The sequence below is a fragment of the Tachypleus tridentatus genome, chromosome 7, assembly GCF_004210375.1.
Source record: "Tachypleus tridentatus isolate NWPU-2018 chromosome 7, ASM421037v1, whole genome shotgun sequence".
In the NCBI taxonomy this organism is placed as follows: domain Eukaryota; kingdom Metazoa; phylum Arthropoda; class Merostomata; order Xiphosura; family Limulidae; genus Tachypleus; species Tachypleus tridentatus.
In genome coordinates this window covers 66109758-66128865 of record NC_134831.1, presented here as the reverse complement: position 1 = coordinate 66128865, position 19108 = coordinate 66109758, and the positions used below count along the sequence as shown (strand labels likewise).

Genomic DNA, 19108 nt, shown 5'->3' with positions numbered 1-19108 from the left:
CTATTAATTATAACGCTTTATAGAAGTATGCATTTTATTGTAAACCAATCATTTTACCATCACACAAAGTACATAAAAACTGGTCTTTCGGCAATGAGATTTTGTAAAAAAGGTCCATAGTCACTTTAATAGAAAAATATCCTTTTTTTTACATAACTGAAAGCTGAATAAAATTATCTTTCGATAGACACTAGACAAGATAACTCGTTGAATATGAGAATATTTTAAAATGTTTTTGGTAATAATTCTTTGTTGTAAACTAAGCATATACGCAACATGGAAATGAGGTAATAAAAATAAGGCACTCACGTAGCTCTTATGCAGTAAACGAAACGCCGTGGCAATATATTTTCACTAATAAAAATATTGTAATTTATAGGAGGTAGAACACCTATGATGTTCGAAAAATGCGACTCAACTTTTTTATAGTATATAGTATTACAAATACGACGTTTCAAGAAGCATTGTTAGGTTAATTAGAATGTTTTCAAGATAGCGGGTGAACCAAGCAGTGTGTTAACTATTTCCATTAGTTTGTACAGGTTTATTTGTTTTAGGTAAATAAAGCCATTTGTAAGTTAGACCAGCCCTAGTTAACCATTAAGCAAAATAAGTACGTGCTTAGGGCACCAAGGGAAGGGGGCACCACAGTTTTTTCCCTAGCTATCATGCCCTTAACTCTTTCACTACCACTTTCTACTTTAGTCGAATTTTTTGTAATTGTCCTTATCTGCCGTGTTCGACTTTACTCTGCATTGTTAAAAAAGCGTTTTATTTGGCTCGGTGAGGGATTAAAGTTTCGAAAAAATACAAAACTATGTATCTGAAGTAAGAAGTCATTGATTTGCAAAAGATTACTGTAAAGAGCAGTACAAAATGTTGATAACACTTCAGGTAAAAGATGGTCTTATGATATCTGACCTTGAAGATGAAATATTTTTCTCAATCATTCCTTCTGTTGTGGCTATTTATAAGAAATAATAGGCAGTGGGACTGTTTTGTTTTATCTTTTACTGCTTTATTTGGTCAAATCTACAGAAAAATAAAAGTATAATACTACAGAAACACAAGTCAAACGAAATGTTGACAGATGTGTGCAGAGACGTGGCTGGTTTTATGCTTTTCGTCTTCTGTTTTTATATTTTATATTTGAGTTATTGTCTCGTTTGTGTTATTTTTATTTATATTAGTATTGCATCATCCTTGTGTGTTTTGTAATATTTTTATAAGTGTTTCTCTCTCAAGCTTTTCTGAGCCGTAATGTTTTGGCTTCAAACAACTTACTGTAAAAAACCTCATTTGTGTGTGAGTACATGTGATTTAAGACCAGGAACCCTTGTTTTTATCCCCATTCATAGATAGCCAACAAAATTTTGTCAAATATGCCATATTTAGACCCAAAAATGGAGATCATAATTATACTCTCCTTACTTCTTCCTTGATCCTATCCTGACGTCATAATGCCTCAAACCGGCCCTGCCCTCTGGTGATATTTTTATGAGACGAACGAACAATCCGTGACATAACCATGGAGATCACGACGACAGACTTTTAGGTCTATTTTCAACTATTTTGCGGCTATAAATTCATATCAGTATGTATTCTATTACATTTCTGAACAACTGGAAAAACAACTGACCGACTGGAGCAGTCTAAAGGCAATAATTCGACCTTTTAGGTCAAACTGAGTAAGACTTCGACATGCACGACAACGTGATTCGTAACGTTGTAATGTATACACTATAGTACTAGCAGTAGTACAGTACTGTGGCACCGTGGTCATATACATATTCTCTAGGGAATCAACAAATCAACAAAATCAATTTAGGATTGCCAGCAAAAGTGCATGAATTGAACAAGTTCATGTGAGCAAGGTTAGTACTGAGTACGAGGCTTAAGGTCAGTGGCCTCAGTTGCAATATGTTAGCATTAGGACTAACGTTAGTGTTATTATCTGAGAATTGAGTGACAATAACGTTAGGCCTAAATACTGTAACTAGATTAGTGTAAGTACACTGGAAAGGCTACTGTAGCCTGGAATAATGAAGTGGATTATTCCCAATTTAAGGCCGTCGTTTTGAATTCGCATCCAGGCATACAGATAAAGTTTCAGACATATGCCTATTTTGTTGGTGTATGGTTTGTTAGCTCATCTAAAGTTCCCAGGTCAAAACTGAGCTCAAAGTGGAGGTTACAACTCATTCTTCAGATATTTGATCAGGATTGAAGTACTCTAGCCTAGGCCTAACCCAGTATTTAGTAGTTCAATGTGCAGTACTGTTTACAATTGATTATATGTTATATATGTGTACCAGAACAGAATGATTACTGTATACAGACTACTACAGTGTGTGTTATTGATCACAACTTGTTTTGGATTACGTTCTGGCTCGCAATGGATTTGCATATTACTGCTTATGTTACTTCTTGCATACAGCTACCATAGCAACAACCTTAATGAAAGTTTTGCGATGACTGAAAACTAATTTTCCTAAGATCGATTGAAGCCAAAATCGAATGGTTTTCAACCAATCAGAATGCAGCAAATCAATAAAGGTATTTGTGAATTAATGTTTATGTGCTGATGGACCTGGGTCCTAGGATAACTTTCTGACAATCTTTGTCTGAATGTAGACCTAGAGGTTAGTATTTTGACTGTCTTACCAACGTTTTTTTTTTTATGAAATTCAGTGTTCTTCTAATCATTATAACTATATATAATCCATATTCTTTTGTTGTTTTGTTATTTTTGTTTCCATATTTTTCAGACTGCAAGATGAAACGTGTTCAATTAAGTGTTGCACAGAAGAGAAAACTGGCAAAAAAGAACCAACAAAAGGCTTTGAATTTAGAGCCCAAGACTGAAAAGCTGACTAATTTTTTCACTCAACTTGCACTACATGGTCTTCTAAATAAAACCCATCTCCACCATTAGAAGTCACTCGTACTGCATATTACTCTGACAAGATTGAAGATGAACCAAGTTCCACACCAACAAGTACAACTTTGTCCACTTCAAGGCCAGAACATCATGATGACAGGCTGGCTCAACTGGCACAAGTCTCACAACTGATCTCACTTTGCCTGTAAATTCTCCTGATATCTCTGGTGTTAATGTTGATGAAAGTTGCTCTACAAGACAGTCTGAAGTTGAAATAATTGCTGAAAATGAAAATCTACTGGACTATGGTAAAATGCTTTAGTTTACAAAAGATGAAGAAACTAAGTCAAAAGATCCAGGGTTGTAGCTCGATTTCTCTGCTGATGATGTGGTTTTTCTGGATTGCTTGTGGACTCGCTGACTGTCAACACCACAATGGACCATTGGGCAAATCTTGCCAGACTTTCAATAATGGCAAACCATCGAGGTACTGTTCACAAAAACTTTTCTTTGGGGTAAAAACCAACAGTGAGCAATACAAGAGAGAGTGGTTATTGTATTTACCATCAACAGGGTCAGTTTACTACTTTGTTTTTAAACTTTTTGACCCTGAATTTTCCTCGCATTTTGTTGAAAGAGAATGGTTCAGTAACTGGCGAAATACTATTGTAATTGATTATTATAAAAGAAGCACTACTCACCAAGACACTGTGCCAACATACTTAACTCGCATACAAGGTTTAGGCTTGCGACAAGAGTTGGAAAAACAAATTAAAGAATAGTTCAATTACTGGGAACTTTTCAGGAACGTGTCATATCTGTTATTATTACGTTAGCTGAACGTGGCCTGGCTTTTCTAGGAACAGATGAAAAATTTGGTTCACTGCAGAATGAGAGTATTTTAGAGCTTCTTGAGCTTATAAGTCAGTTTGATCCATTTTTTAGCAGGGCACATTTCGAAATATAGAAGTTCTGGAAAAGGAAATCCTTTTTACTTGTCCAAAACCACCTGTGAAGAACTCATTGAACCAGTGGCTCATAAGGTCCACGCGTTCATTGTTGATGAAGTAAATTCTTCTGGTTATTTTATCTTGTCAGTTGACTCGACGCCAAATCTGTCACATATTGATCTGTTAAATGTTGTACTTCGATACTTAGAGGGTGGGCAGCCTATTGAATGCTTTGTAACCTTTCTGGAACTGAAAAGCCATACTGGTGAAGAAATGGCAGAGCAGGTATTGCAGTACTTACGTGAAGTTTGCAAACTTAATTCTTCAAAAAGTAGGGGTCAGTCTTACGACAGTGCTGCGAACATGTTTGAGTATTATAAGGGGATGCAGCAAAAGATTTTAAAAGAAAATAAGTTTGCCATATATGTGCCCTGCACAGCCCATTCACTAAATCTGGTAGACTGAAGTGCTGTTGACTGCTGTCAAGTCCCAGTTAATTTATTCTCTACAATGCATTTTCTCTATACATTTTTTTTAACCTCAACCAACCCGTGGAAAATTCTTAAAGCTCATCTTGGAAATGAAAGTGTGTTAAAATCCTCTCTGCAATGGCAACAACAGCAAATTTGAAGTCTTTCTTTAGGGTTTTGGAAGCTTTTGAATGTCTAGTTGAAGACCAGTCACAAAAGGAAGAAACTAGAAGAGAATCAGACAATATTGCAAATAAGATGCAAGTGCTAGAATGTGTTTTTATGTTGATCATGGAGGAGGAGATTTTGCAAAAGTTTCATAAAGCAAGTCAAATTTTGCAAAATGAGGATGTGAACTTGAAAACGTGCAGATCTGTACGGGTCGTTAGCTGACCAAACAACGCACTTTAAGGGATGACTTTGAAAGATATGAAGCAGTTGCAAAGGAAATATTACCAGATGTTGATTACAGTGCAACTCAAACTAGTAAACGTGTGAGAAAGAAGGTACTCAATGACGGAGATGCACAAGAAATAAATTTGAATACCAGAGGTTTCGTATCACTACTTTCTATACAATTGTTGACAAACTAGAAACCCAAATGAGAAGAAGAGGAGAGGTGCACAAAGAAATAGCAGCAGATTTTCTTTCCTAAGTGATATGTCAAATAATGTCACTCCATCTGCTGAGACCGAAAGGTACTCTCAGTGTTCCCAAATGCTAATTGATCCTTACCCAGAGGACTTGGACACTAATCTCTCTGCCGAGCTTAAGCAGTTTCACTCATATGTGCGCCATAAGTTCATTGCAACAAGAACTGTAAACACCAGATTCAGTCATGCTGAACTTTATAAAATAATTTCAGAATTATAAAATAAATAAAAGGCCTTAGTCATTGTTTGATTTTGATCCATGCCCAATCTGTTAAATAAATACAATAAAGTTTTTATTTAATATAGTTGTGAGGTCTGACCTGGAAGAAAACTGAAGAAGGATTATAAATTTTCAAACTCTTATATCACTTTCAGCACTTATTGAGTCTTAATGTCTTGTCAGTTATGTAGCGGAGGGGCCGAGGGGGCACCATTGTTGGGCTGTGCTTAGGCCATCAGTTGCCTTTAATCCGGGCCTGACTTAGGCCTACAAGAATTTACGGAAATGTCCAAATGTTGAACTTTCCAGAAACGTTGTAGGAGAAAATAATTTGTTGTCGTTACTTTGCTTAGACATTGAATTATTTTCACTAGATAATTAAAAAGAAATTTGCCAGCCAATGAACTGAGCTCCAACACTGGTGTAGGAAGAAGAGTGTTATTTTGGTGAAAATAATACAGAAGTTTGACTACAGTTGAAATAGAAATGACGACCTTGAGTTCAAGTGATGAGGTTCAAACATTACTTGAGATGATGAAAGTATTAAGACAAGATATAGAGAAAAAGACAGGAAATGAAAAGAAAACTAAGATGGAATTTGCAGGATACTAAAAAAAGATCAAGAAACAAGAATGAGGAATTCAAGAGGAGTTAAAAGAAAAAAACACGTGCAATTGAATAATGAATTAAAATGAAAAATAAATATGTTTGAAGACAAGATGATGAAACTGTTCGTGATGTACAGAGTAATTACCACAAACGTGCTCAGCCACGTTTGTTTTGAAATGGTGGATATTGTACATGCCATTTTTCTTTGTTATTTTTTGTTACTCTGTCACACAATGGTAGTAATATTGGTTGATAGTTTTCAAAACTCTTAGTTTTAGATGTGTATTTTTATATGTAATTTGTATGCTCCTATAGTCATGGTTACATTTTCCTATACCAACTTTCTTCACAAACTGGCATAGAAGGAAGTAAAATATTAGTTAAACAAATAATTCCCAGAATGGCGGAAATATTGCACAATACATATTGCCAGAACTGTAGACAAAGGTCTATATGAAATAAGGCCTCCTCTCAAAGGATACGAAAAAGAAGTGACTCATAAATGTTAACATTACAACCAAGACTGAGCAATCAATAGCTGTTACTAAGTCAAGGAAACAGAGCCAAGCCAGAATAAAGGAACACAGCAAAGCTAATGAAACATCAAGAAAACAGGAATTAGTTAGATTTATGAGGCAAAGTTCAGCTGAAAATACTCAATTTATCGCAAATGAGAAAAGAAGTTCATTATTTGGGGAAATTTGTCCAAATTTCCACGAACTTGTTGATACTGGTTCTATGAACACAACTGTTCGTACTTACTTTTTAATGAAAGATGAGAAATTGCCTCCAGAAGTGAAGAAAAAGAGGAATTGACGTGATCAGCATGTGGACGTAAAGTTCTAGTAGAAGGATTTGGTTTGTTTAGAATTTCGCGCAAAGCTACAAGAAGGTCATCTGCGCTAGCTGTCTCTAATTTAGCAGTGTAAGACAAGAGGGAAGGCAGCTAGTCATCACCACCTACCGCCAACTCTTGGGCTTCTCTTTTACCAACGAATAGTGGGATTGACCGTCACATTATAACACCCCTACGACTAAAATGGTGAGCATGTTTGGTGCAACGGGGTTTCGAATCCACGACCCTCAGATTACGAGCCGAACGCCTTAACCCACCTGGCCATGCCGGGCCCTCTAGTGGAATGGAAACTAGAAGTTATCCTTACTATAGGAAACTTTCTTTGCGTCTCATGATGCTGGGTTAAATGACAATTAAGAAGAGTTTATTTTTGGAACTGACTGCATGCAAGGCATGGTGGTGAGTTTAAGTTAACTTCAGATTATTTTATAATTTATGAACAAAAAATCCCTGTTTGTTGCAATGGAATGTCTGCATTTGAAGTTGAACGTCCAATGGAAACAGGGACAATGACAATTATACAACAAAGAAGTGAGATACTCATATCGACAGTTAATTCTTTATCTAGTGACAGCATATATATTTTTTTGTTTGTTTGTTTGGGAGTTTCGCACAAAGCTACTCGAGGGCTATCTGTGCTAGCCGTCCCTAATTTAGCAGTGTAAGACTAGAGGGAAGGCAGCTAGTCATCACCACCCACCGCCAACTCTTGGGCTACTCTTTTACCAACGAATAGTGGGATTGACCGTCACATTATACACCGCCACGGCTGGGAGGGCGAGCATGTTTAGCGCGACGCGGGCGCGAACCCGCGACCCTCGGATTACGCGTCGCACGCCTTACGCGCTAGGCCATGCCGGGCCCGACAGCATATAATGGAACCCAACAATCCAGCATGTAATAAGGAATTTATGGTAAGAAGTGCTCTCCTATATCTGAAGAAAAAAATATCACATGGAATTTTAACTAGAAAAGACTTTAATGAGCTTGTGATAAAGAGAAAGGTAATTATGCTGTACGTGCTTATTAGAATTGATTCCATCAAGGTGACATGGTATAGCTGGACAGTTCCTGTCACAAGAGAGAAGACAAACTTCAAAGTTTAGTAGGCGTTCGGAAGGAAAATGGTTCAGGCCAAAGGTCACCCATTGTGATTGTCTTTGGAAACATGTCAGTGAGAGAATAGACCTCTTGAGAAGAAAGTTTCAGTGTAATATAAATTTGCAGAGGAGATCAGAGCTCCTGCTGAAGTTACTTCCAGTTGTTTCATTTGATCACCTATTTGAAAAGAACTTAACAATAACAGGACTGGTAGCAACAACGTGACACAACATGTCAGCCTATCCATATATCATGGGCCTTGGAAGAGATCACCAAAAGCACTTGATGAATGAGCAGTTTCGTGTAGTGTTATATTATTTTTCCATATGAGCCCTGTTATAGTGTTTTCACAATCCAAGAAGGAAGAGGTTTTATAAGCTATATTTTTAATGTATTGTGTTAGCTGGAGAAAGGAGAGCACCAAGAAAATTCGAAGAATGTGATGTCAAGCTTTTTCTAGTATATTCGAATGTAGGTTATAAATACGACATTCTGTAAAGCGTAGTTAGATTGGTTAAAGAGTGTCAAGTGATTTGAAGGTATTGAACTAGTCGGTGTGTTAATTATCACAGTTACTTTGTACAGTTAAATTGTTTTGCTTTATTTGCAACATAGGCATACAAGTTAGATAAATATACAAGTGTTTGAACTTATAAAAACTTAATGGGTGAAAAAATATTAATTTATCATATTTATGTGGACTGGGTGTTGAATTATTTTCACTGGATAATCTTTAAAAATCCAGAGAAATAATTACACTACAATAATATTATACCATTTCATGGTATGTGTTACACGTAACAAACTTTATAGTACAATCGAATTTTGTGAATTTTTGAAGTTATCTACATTTACATGTATATTTGCTTATATTGAGGGTTGTTGCAAATTTAACATAATATTTTGTATTGCAGTGTTCTAACACAGTGCATAAATAGTGCTAGTCTTTCACCAGGAGAGGACAACAAAATACAATTGTTCTGAAGAATGTTACCAAAGGCTGCTAAAGTGTGGCATGTGCTTGTACTAAAAATTACGAACCCTAAGTGTTAGGACACTTCAAAGTTTAGGTCAAAAATTACACCAGGCTCATGTTTATTTACAATTATTAGAATATATTATGTTACGTATTAGAATCTGAAGTAGCCTGAAACTGAGTTAAATGATAATTTAAATTTAGAAGTTAATTAAATCTCGATATGTATCAAATTTATTATATTTGCCAACCAGATTGATACACATTGTTTTCAGTACACTACATTTTAATATACACAGAGTAAAACAATTTATAATAATGGTTATTACAAATAATGATTTATATTCAAACGTTTTACAAACAATATTGAGTCTTTTATCTGACCTAGTACTGGATATCTTATCGAAGGCTCACAATGAATGAACTAATTCTGAGTTAATATAGATACAATTCACTTCACGAGGAGCTAGCTTCCTCTGCGTCGAATTCTCTACAAGTGAAGTTACATAATGTTTTCGTAAAATTATTAATATTTGCTGTGAATCCACTGAAGTTAAATGGTTTGTAATGGATTAAACCTATAAACGTTACTGTTCAGTTACCTAAAGTTCTTTATTAATAAGCGTTAATAAGCTATAGCTTCTGAGGCCTATAGTATACCAACTGTAGCAAACCAATAGTAAATATTGTCTCATTGCACGTCGAATTGGTTATGTTTTTTAGGTGTAAGAACAGTTTTTACAAATTTCAGCCTAAATAACAACACTGACGATACACTAACGTTGAAGTACACACATACATTGTTGATCTTAACTTTAGAGAACCTTCTACAACTTTAATGAATAGATGATAATATCGCAATACAAATTTAACAGAATAAGTTATGTAGATTTCTAAATATAAATTTAACTTTTACAAACATCGATAACAAAATATATATATAATAGTAAATTCATCGTATATGTGACATAGCACAATCAAAATTTTGCGGAAAACTGCACGAGGGCTATCTGCGCTAGCCGTCTCTAATTTTGCAGTGTAAGACTAGAGGGAAGGCAGCTAGTCATCACCACCCACCGCAACGAAAAGTGGCATTGACCGTAACTTCATAACGTCCCTACGGGTGAAAGGGCAAGCATGTTTGGTGGAACGGGGATTCGAACTCACGGCCTGTTTCTGTTTCTAAACGCTACTGTTTACATGTCAGATCCACTCAAAAACTTAGAATATTATAAAATTAACGAAGCTCATGCTCTTAGAAGAAACTACCATTCAAACATATTAATTATTTATTTATTATAATCAGTTATTTGTGCTTAAAATTTGAAAAAAAACGAGTCCAAAATACAAAGATTATTTACATACCTTTGTTATTTATATATAAACCCCCAGTGGCTCAGCGGCATGTTTGCGGACTTACAACACTAAAAACCGGGTTTCGATACCCGTGGTGGGCAGAGCACAGATAGCCCATTGTGTAGCTTTGTGCTTGATTCAAAACAACAACAATTTGTACATAAACCCGTTGATCAATCCTGAATCTCCCAAACCTCTTCTGACCCCTTACTTGGGAACACCAGTGAAAGTTTCAAACATTTAAAAGTGAATACTGTCATTGAGTGATTCCTTACAAGATTATAACAATTTTCATTTAATTCCATGGTTCTAGTTCTAAGATACTCAAAACAAATCTAATCTCCATATCTACAACCAGTTTGCATATTTGCAAAATCTGAATATATATATAATTGTTTTGGATGACTACTTACGAATTAACAACAGTTTTGAAATAAACAGATTCAGTTAATCCCGTGAGACTCTGAACCCCCTTGATTCCTCATTTTTAAGGAGTCCTATGCCTGACTCTTTTAAACATCAATTTCGTCGTTAATATACTGCAGGGAAAGGAGAAGTAACGAGCTTACAAACAAAATTTATTTGCATGAGTACACTATGTACCGTTAAAGTTAACAAGTACAGATTATATTTCCTTTCAGATGTGGGTGCATTGTAGAAATGACCATTAATTTTGCTGTTGAATCATTGAAAAATCGGACAAAATCATTAGTGGCCATGGGTAAGACCCCTCTCCCAGTGAGTTCCGTGAACTTTTATAATATCATATAGATGTAAAAACATTTGTCTGTATTGGAAATCACTAAGTTAATCAAAGTAGCAATGGAAATTTGATAATAAGAAAAGTGAAAGACATTCTCCTCTTGCTATTGTTTATATGGTTATCATTATTAATGCGCCGATAATAACAAAAGTGCAAAGTTTTTGACTACAACCAGACAAACTAAACATCAGATCATTGGTCTCTAAATTATAGTCGGAAAACGTTTCTGTGATGGTGGTGTGTCGTTCTAAGACTCGGAATATAGAATGCACAGATACTTGAACACCATGGTAACTGTTTCAAACGTATTACAAAGCTATCTCAACATTTGTCTAATAACAAATTTTACGGCTATTACCTGGACGATTATCGAAAAGTTTTGTGTCCTAATCCGCAACGGACATTTTTTGATGAGGTTTTGTTAATGTAGAAATAAACCTACGTGTGTTTTCATTTTGCAAAACAAAAAAAAAAAAATCTGGGAAACTTTTTTGTGTATGTGTGTTTTCTTTATAGCAAAGATACATCAGGCTATCAGCTATGTTCTTCGAGAGAAATCGAACCTTTTATTTTAGCGTTGTAAATCTCAAGACGTACTGCTGTCCCACCGGGGATTTTTTTTTTTTAATTCTCTACCTACTTTCTAAAGACATGGCCTGGATGGCCAAATGTGTTAAGGCGTTCGACTCGTAATCCGAGGGTCGCGGGTTCGAATCCCGGTCGCACCAAACATGTTCGCCCTTTCACCCGTGGGGGCGTTATAAAGTTACGGTCAATCCCACTATTCGTTGGTAAAAGAGTAGCCCAAGGGTTGGCGGTGGGTGGTGATGACTAGCTGCCTTCCCACTGGTAAATTATGGACGGCTAGCGCAGATAGCCCTCGAGTAGCTTTGCGCGAAATTCAAAAACAAACAAACAATCTAAAGACATTTTTGTACCTACAGTTTTTACACTATTAAATCAGAAGTAACACACGTTTGTTTGTATTACTATACTCCTACAGAGAATGATTAATTGTAATTCTAGGTATTGTATTAAATGAACTGTTTGATAGCGTAACGACGTGACAACTATACAAGTGGAATAAAGTACCAGTTTATATTTATCTAGGTTTTAAGTATATCCCTATCTAATTCTGAGCAACTGGTTACGCAGAAAGATAACCAGCAAGCTAGCAGTACTTGTTACCGCAAGGACTTTGTTCTTGTACTTTAACCCGAGTAACTAGATTGACAGTTATTCCTATTGTGTTCCCTCAGCTGAAAATGGGGAATCTGTTAATTAACTGGACATCAACTTCCGAGCCTTTGAATTTTCTATACACAGCCCAACACACTAGTCGTTAAGATACATCGGGATCTTTCTATGGAATTTAATCAATGATTTTGATAGATTCTGATTACACTAACTACATTTGTTACGTATCGTAAGTAGATATTTCGTGTAATATTTTTACATTCAATAATTCATAGCTTAGTTATTCTTTTTGTATGTCTGTGTATAACTTGACCCATCTCCTCTTCAATGGCACAACGGCATGTCTGCGGACTCTCACCGCTAGGAATCGAGTTTCGATAGCTGTGGTAGGCAGAGCTCAAATAACCATTTATGTAGATGTGTGCTTGATTCCACATTTCACATTTATGTAATTACAATGTCTCTTTAAGAAGAAAAAACACACTCTAAAACGTAAGCTAGAAAACTGTTTATTTAAACGATAAAATTTAAACTAGTTTCATCTGAGGGAAATAAACAAAATAGAGAAAGAAAATCCTTCATGAAATTTACGAAAGTGTAAAAGATAAAAAAACAACAACAAAATACTGTGTGATCAAATTGCAAATATAGCAACGCCGAAGTTAATCAGTTTCAAAATATTTGCATGGAACCATACGTCGATTACTAACATATTGCCATCTTCTTGGGAAGATCTAGTTATGTCTACCGTATTGGGCCCAGCATGGCCAAGTGCGTAAGGCGTGCGACTCGTATTCTGAGGATCGCGGGTTCGCATTCCCGTCGCGCCAAACATGCTCGCCCTTTCAGCCGTGGGGACATTATAATGTGACGGTCAATCCCACTATTCGTTGGTAAAAGAGTAGCCCAAGAGTTGGCGGTGGATGGTGATGACTAGCTGCCTTCCCTCTAGTCTTACACTGCTAAATTAGGGACGGCTAGCACAGATAGCCCTCGAGTAGCTTTGTGCGAAATTCCAAAACAAACAAACAAACAAGTCTACCGTATTTATTAATACCGTTTAATATAAATCTGACAAGAAAAAAATCTCAGTGTAAAATACTGTAATCTGTATATTTTATAAAGCTCCACGAATAATGTAACTTACAGGATACTGAAGGGAGAGTATGGAGCCAAAACAAATTAATTTTGCATGGGCGAGTGTTTGAATGGATTAACGTATTACGTACACGTTACTCGGATGTAAACTTTGAGGTTAAACGAAAGAGCATGTTAAACACACATAAAAAGACAATACAAAAGAGAAGAGCTATGTATCATTCTTACATAAACTCGAACATATGCTTAAAAGTGGCATTTTTGCATCGATTACGAAAAAAGATTATAAATTATAATGTTGTTCATTTGTTTTATTAAATTTCAAATCCACTCTGGATCTACATAAGCTAGTCGTCCCTAATTTAGTAGTGGTAGAATAGAGATAAGGCATATAGTCAACACCACCTGCCACCAACGTTTGGGCTACTCACGGAAGGTAGGATTGACCGTGACATTATAACGCTCCCAGAATTGAAAGGGTATGTTTGGTTGTTTTGAAATTCAAAGAAAATAAACATTTTCTACTTACAACAGATGTTAGTCCCGTAAAGGAAACGTAATTTTTATTTCGATTCTGGTCTGTTATAGAAGACATAATATTTATTTTGATTTTTAAATCTAAGATTTTTTTTTGGGGGGGTGTACTTTTGCTAATAGATGTGTGATTCATGGTTATGTTCAAAATAAAAATACCCTTCATTCTTCATCACGAATTAATTATCACTTTATTAATAATCTTAAATATTCTGTTACTGAGTTTTCAGATACGAAAAATAAACGACTCAAGAATAGGCAAATCCATTAGTTGCCATGTAAGAAATGGCTAGATATATAAAATACTCTTAGAGGAAGCCCGGCATGGCCAGGTGGGTTAAGGCGTTTGAGTCCTCCTCTCGCACAAAACATGCTTTCTTATTTTGTCCCCCGCTGGTACAGCGGTAAGTCTATGGAGTTACAACGCTAAAATCAGGGGTTCGAATCCCCTCGGTGGACTCAGCAGATAGCCCGATGTGGCTTTGGTATAAGAAAAACGCACACACACTGTTACACGAAGTACAAGCTTTACTTTTTTACATCTATAAAGTAACAGGAATGATACTGCTCGTGAAAACAGTAAGTAGTGATACCTGATTAAAACATTCTGAATGCAGAAAAAACAGCCAAGTTAGGATAAAAAGGTCAGTGTTGCCGATTGTAATAACGTATGAGGTCAAGTGCTTTCAAAATATTGTTGTGGAACTTCCCTCTTTTATTCTAATTTTTGTATATGTAAATTCATATTATCAGATTCTTTTGAATGCAAATAACAACAAGTCATATGTTAAAACGCGAAAAATAATCGCTGTTTTTTTGATAAAATTAGTTTTTATAATTAGTAGAGTTTTCAAATTATGCATCCCCCCAGTGGAACAGTAGTAAGTCTGCGGACTTATAATACAAGAAACCGGGTTTCCATATCTGTGATAGGCAAAGGTTTGTGTAGCTTTGAGCTTAATAACAAACAAAAATATCAAATTATTTGAAATATTTAAAATTAAATATAAATTCTAAGAATAACGTTAATTAAACATTTCCTACTTATGCGTTCAAACTACTGCCTCTTTTATTTTCCATTTTAAGAAAGTCTCATAATCATATTAGAAACAATGGAAACTTCAAATGCTACCACGCATTTAGTGCTCGTTTTTGATTATAAGTCTATTATATTTCTAGTATGAACAATTCTATACGCCGAATTTAGGCTCATTTACCATAGATCTTTCGTTTCCATTTATTGTGAACATGAAACACTAATTTACTTTAATTAGTATGAAAACCATCAAAAGATAAAAATATCTTACTGAAATACCGTAAAATGTCTTTAGAAGACTGGAGAGAACCAAAGGAAATACTGAAAAACTAAAAAAAAATTATATTAAAAATATGAAACTGAAACTATCCAATAATTCGAAGTTGGAGTTCCATTGATATCCTACTCGCTGGAGGAGCGAGAAGAGTACACCGAAAGAGGAAAAAATTGTCCCTAGCTGGTACACCGGTATGTCTACAGATTTACAATGTTAAAATCAGGGGTCCGATTCCGTTCGATGGACTCAGCAGATAGTCCGATATGGCTTTGCTATAACAAAACACACACACACTCCATTTTTAATTTCAAGAAGATTTAACATTCTTGCCAGTTGAACTTCATTACGATAAATCCATCATCGGCTTTATAATCGTCTTAATTCTATCTTTGTGATGATTTATCTGTACCAAGATATCTGATACATTTACCTTTAATATTGTACTAATTCAAGAAAAGTGTAGTTTAAAGTTATCTGATCTATGCGGTAGGCCCGACATGGCCAGGTGATTAAGGCACTCGACTCGTAATCTGAGTGGCGCGGGTTCGAATCCCCGTCACACTAAACATACTTGCCCTTTCAGCCGTGAGGACGTAATAATGTGACGGTCAATACCACTATTCGTTGGTAAAAGAGTAGCCCAAGAGTTGGCGGTGGGTTGTGATGACTAGCTGCTTTTTCTCTTGTCTTACACTACTAAAGTAGGGACGGCTAGCGCAGATAGCCCTCGAGTAGCTTTGCTCGAAATTCAAAACAAACCAATCTATGCGGTAACTAAATATTCGAAGATCTCGTGTATGATTAACAAAAGTAAAAGTTAAAGAGTTAAAGCACAAACAAGAGTTTAACATCACGTCCGAAGTCCAACAAAACAGATCTGTCTGTAAAAGCTACGCAGTGTGGCAGTGCAGAGGTCTACCACACACGCAAGGTAAAATAGAGCAAAATTCAAGTATCTCGTGAAAGACAAACCAGATTTTTATTATTTGTTTATTTTACAGATGTCTAACACGTCAGACGTGGTTACGTAGTAAATAACTTTTGTAGTGTACTCGAAAGAAACAAGAGTAAAACACCCGCATTTATGTGTGACAGACAGACAGAGAAACAGCGCCATTTACAGCTAGGTTCGTCCTGTTCACGTAGAACGTTTCGTTAAGCAACACAAGTTTTATTACATCTAAAAAGGATATGCGAAAATATACATACGTTTCTACGCTATGAAAAGGTTACGGTCACGTTAGCTACATATTAGATTTTGTTTCTCTATGCATTAAGTATAATTTATACCAATCCTAAAACAAGAATAATTGTGAATTATTTTTCAGTTTGAAGGGATTTTAGGCAGACGAAATGAAAGTAACGTTATGCTCTGTTTCTTAAAAAACACTTAATTGAAGTTGGCGAAATTTAGCTAAAGGAGTTAACCGAACTTCGATGCACATGTGCAACACACTTCAGCATTTTCGGTTTTCTTACTTCATTTCTGTTTGAAGAAATGAAAAGTGTGAACTCCGATTTTCCATATTCTTCACGTTAATTTAAGACACAATGCAGGTTATTATGGAAGAGTTTGTTGGAAACTTTGTGTTCGTACGCTTACAGTTATTCTATGTAAATTTTAAAACATTTATTTCATATGAAGCTATCCGTACTAAGCAGCCTTATAAAAGATAGTGACTTTATAATGTATGTTGTGAATTTTACAGGTTTAAGTTTTTATAGAAATAACATTCACGCCACTTACAAAACCTTCATGAAAGCTTCGTTTGATAATTTTTGTCTTTTGTAAACTGTATATTTGACGATATCTCAAAGATTACAGAATCTATCCAAATCTTTCATTACTAATAGAGAGCGTTTCTTTAAACATAAAACATATTGATAACAAATGTTAGTTAGTTTTAATTAAATATCTTTGATTTATGACGTATGACAACATTAATTAGACTTTTTATGGCATACTTTATATGCTCTCAACTCACAGAAACAGCTAGTTAATTGTTACTTTCAAAATAAATCATATACTAAAATTGAATAAATTGTATGTAAGTATACAGATGCGTAATTATACATGTATTTACTGTTGTTTTTTGTCAAAGAATTAAGGTAGAAAGAAACAAATAAACACAAAGGTTTATCTTTCTCCTGTTTCAGAGCCGAACATGTATTTATCTAATGATTACGGTATCTTAGTTAATTATTATAACTTTTAACAATTACAGTTTTAGAAATAATTGCGATAATTATTAAACCATGTATAAGCATTTTCACGTCCATATATATAGATAGCTTCTAATATTTTGATCATTCTTCTTTTGTTTCAGATCAAACATGGCTTCCAAAAATAGATATCATTGCAGAAACAAGCCTGATGCCTTCTGCTACATATGTGGATGGTACACACTCAATCGTCAGAGACGTAACATATCCTCGTTCGTCAAGCGTGCCTACAAGGCATATTTTGAAGTTCATCTTGGTGATCAAGACAAGCAATAAGCTCCTCATGTTGTGTGCCACAATTGTGAGGAAATGCTTTGAGACTGGACCAAAGGAAAACGCAATGGTCTGCCTTTTGGTGTTCCAATGATTTGGCGCAAACCCACCAACCATGTAACTGACTGTTATTTCTGCATGGTAAACACAACGGGTGTTGGGAAGAAAAACCGACATAAGATTACGTATCCGAACATTCCCTCAGCTATTCGGCCTGCTCTGCACTCTGAAGAAGTTCCTGTTCCAGTTTTCAAAGGCTTGCCTTCATTGGACGATAAAGACATTGGACATGATACAAGCGAACAAGACAGTTGTGACAGTGAATTGTCAGAAAAGTGTACACAATCGGAGAACTGTTCTTCAGACACTGAACCTTTCCTCGTCCCCAAGCCTCTTCCCCAGGCTGAACTGAATGATTTAGTGCGGGATTTAGGTCTTTCAAAGAAAGCAGCAGAGCTTTTGGCATCAAGATTACAAGGCAGAAATCTTGTTGATCACTCTGTTAAAGTATCATATTTCAGAAAGCGTGACCAGCTTTTAGTGACCTTCTTTTCAGAAGACAGACAGTTTGTTTACTGCCATGACATCCAAGGGCTTCTCAAAGAACTGGGTGTACCTTACTATAGTCCTGCTGAATGGAGACTCTTTTTAGACAGTTCAAAACGCAGTCTAAAGTGTGTTCTTTTACATAATGGGAATGTTTATGGAGCAGTACCTGTCGGTCACTCAGTGCATTTGCGGGAAGACTATGATGATATGAGAATGGTCATGGACATATTAAAATATCATGAGCACAATTGGATCATTTGTGTAGACTTAAAGATGGTCAACTTTCTTCTTGGACAACAGAAAGGTTTCGCCAAGTTTCCATGTTTCCTCTGTATGTTGGACAGCCGAGCACGAGACAGACATTGGGTCCAGAAGGACTGGCCTATTCGTGACACCCTTGAAGCAGGCATGCCAAATATCATACAAGACCCAATTGTAAACAGAGATAAGATCATCTTTCCTCCTCTTCACATCAAATTAGGTTTGATGAAGCAATTTGTCAAGGCACTGGAAACCGAAGGTGAATGTTTCCAACACATCATCACAGCTTTACCAGGGTTATCATTTGAGAAGATCAAAGCAGGCGTGTTTGATGGCCCACAGATTCGAACCCTAATTCGTGATGATCAGTTTGTTGCTAAGATGACCGTTTTAGAAAAGGCAGCATGGTTATCCCTTGTGGCATTCGTTCAGAACTTCCTTGGAAACAATAAGGCGGAGAACTACAGTGAACTTGTGAACAGAATGCTCCTCGCTTTTCGTGATCTTGGGTGCAACATGAGCATCAAGCTTCATTTTTTGAACAGCCACCTTGATAAGTTCCCTGACAACCTGGGGGCTGTGAGTGACGAACAAGGAGAACGATTCCACCAAGACCTAAAGGTCATGGAAGAACGCTACCAAGGGCGCTGGGACAAAAGTATGATGGCTGACTACTGCTGGAGCATTAAACGAGATTGTCCAGATGAAGTGTACAAACGCAAAAGTTACAAACGCAAATTCCTACCTGAATAAAATACACAAACAAATTGATAAGCTATTCCTATAATTTCCTATAATAACGAAAAATTAAAAAATAAATAAAAA

At 35.9% G+C, this 19108-nt stretch overlaps 1 protein-coding gene across 4 annotated transcripts in view; it reads left to right on the top strand.

Moving 5' to 3' along the window:
• Positions 1 to 19108, top strand: part of LOC143255861 (uncharacterized) — a 19250-nt gene extending 142 nt beyond the window's left edge. The window contains exons 1-3 of one of the 4 annotated variants that reach the window (XM_076512196.1): positions 13 to 1874; positions 2769 to 7038; positions 17305 to 19108. In XM_076512196.1, coding sequence (XP_076368311.1) covers positions 17564 to 19036 — 1473 coding nt within the window. In that variant the 5' untranslated portion in view covers positions 13 to 1874; positions 2769 to 7038; positions 17305 to 17563 and the 3' untranslated portion in view covers positions 19037 to 19108. Of the gene's footprint in view, positions 1 to 12; positions 7039 to 17304 lie in introns of those variants that run through there. The other 3 variants (XM_076512194.1, XM_076512195.1, XM_076512193.1) reach the window with 3 other exon arrangements.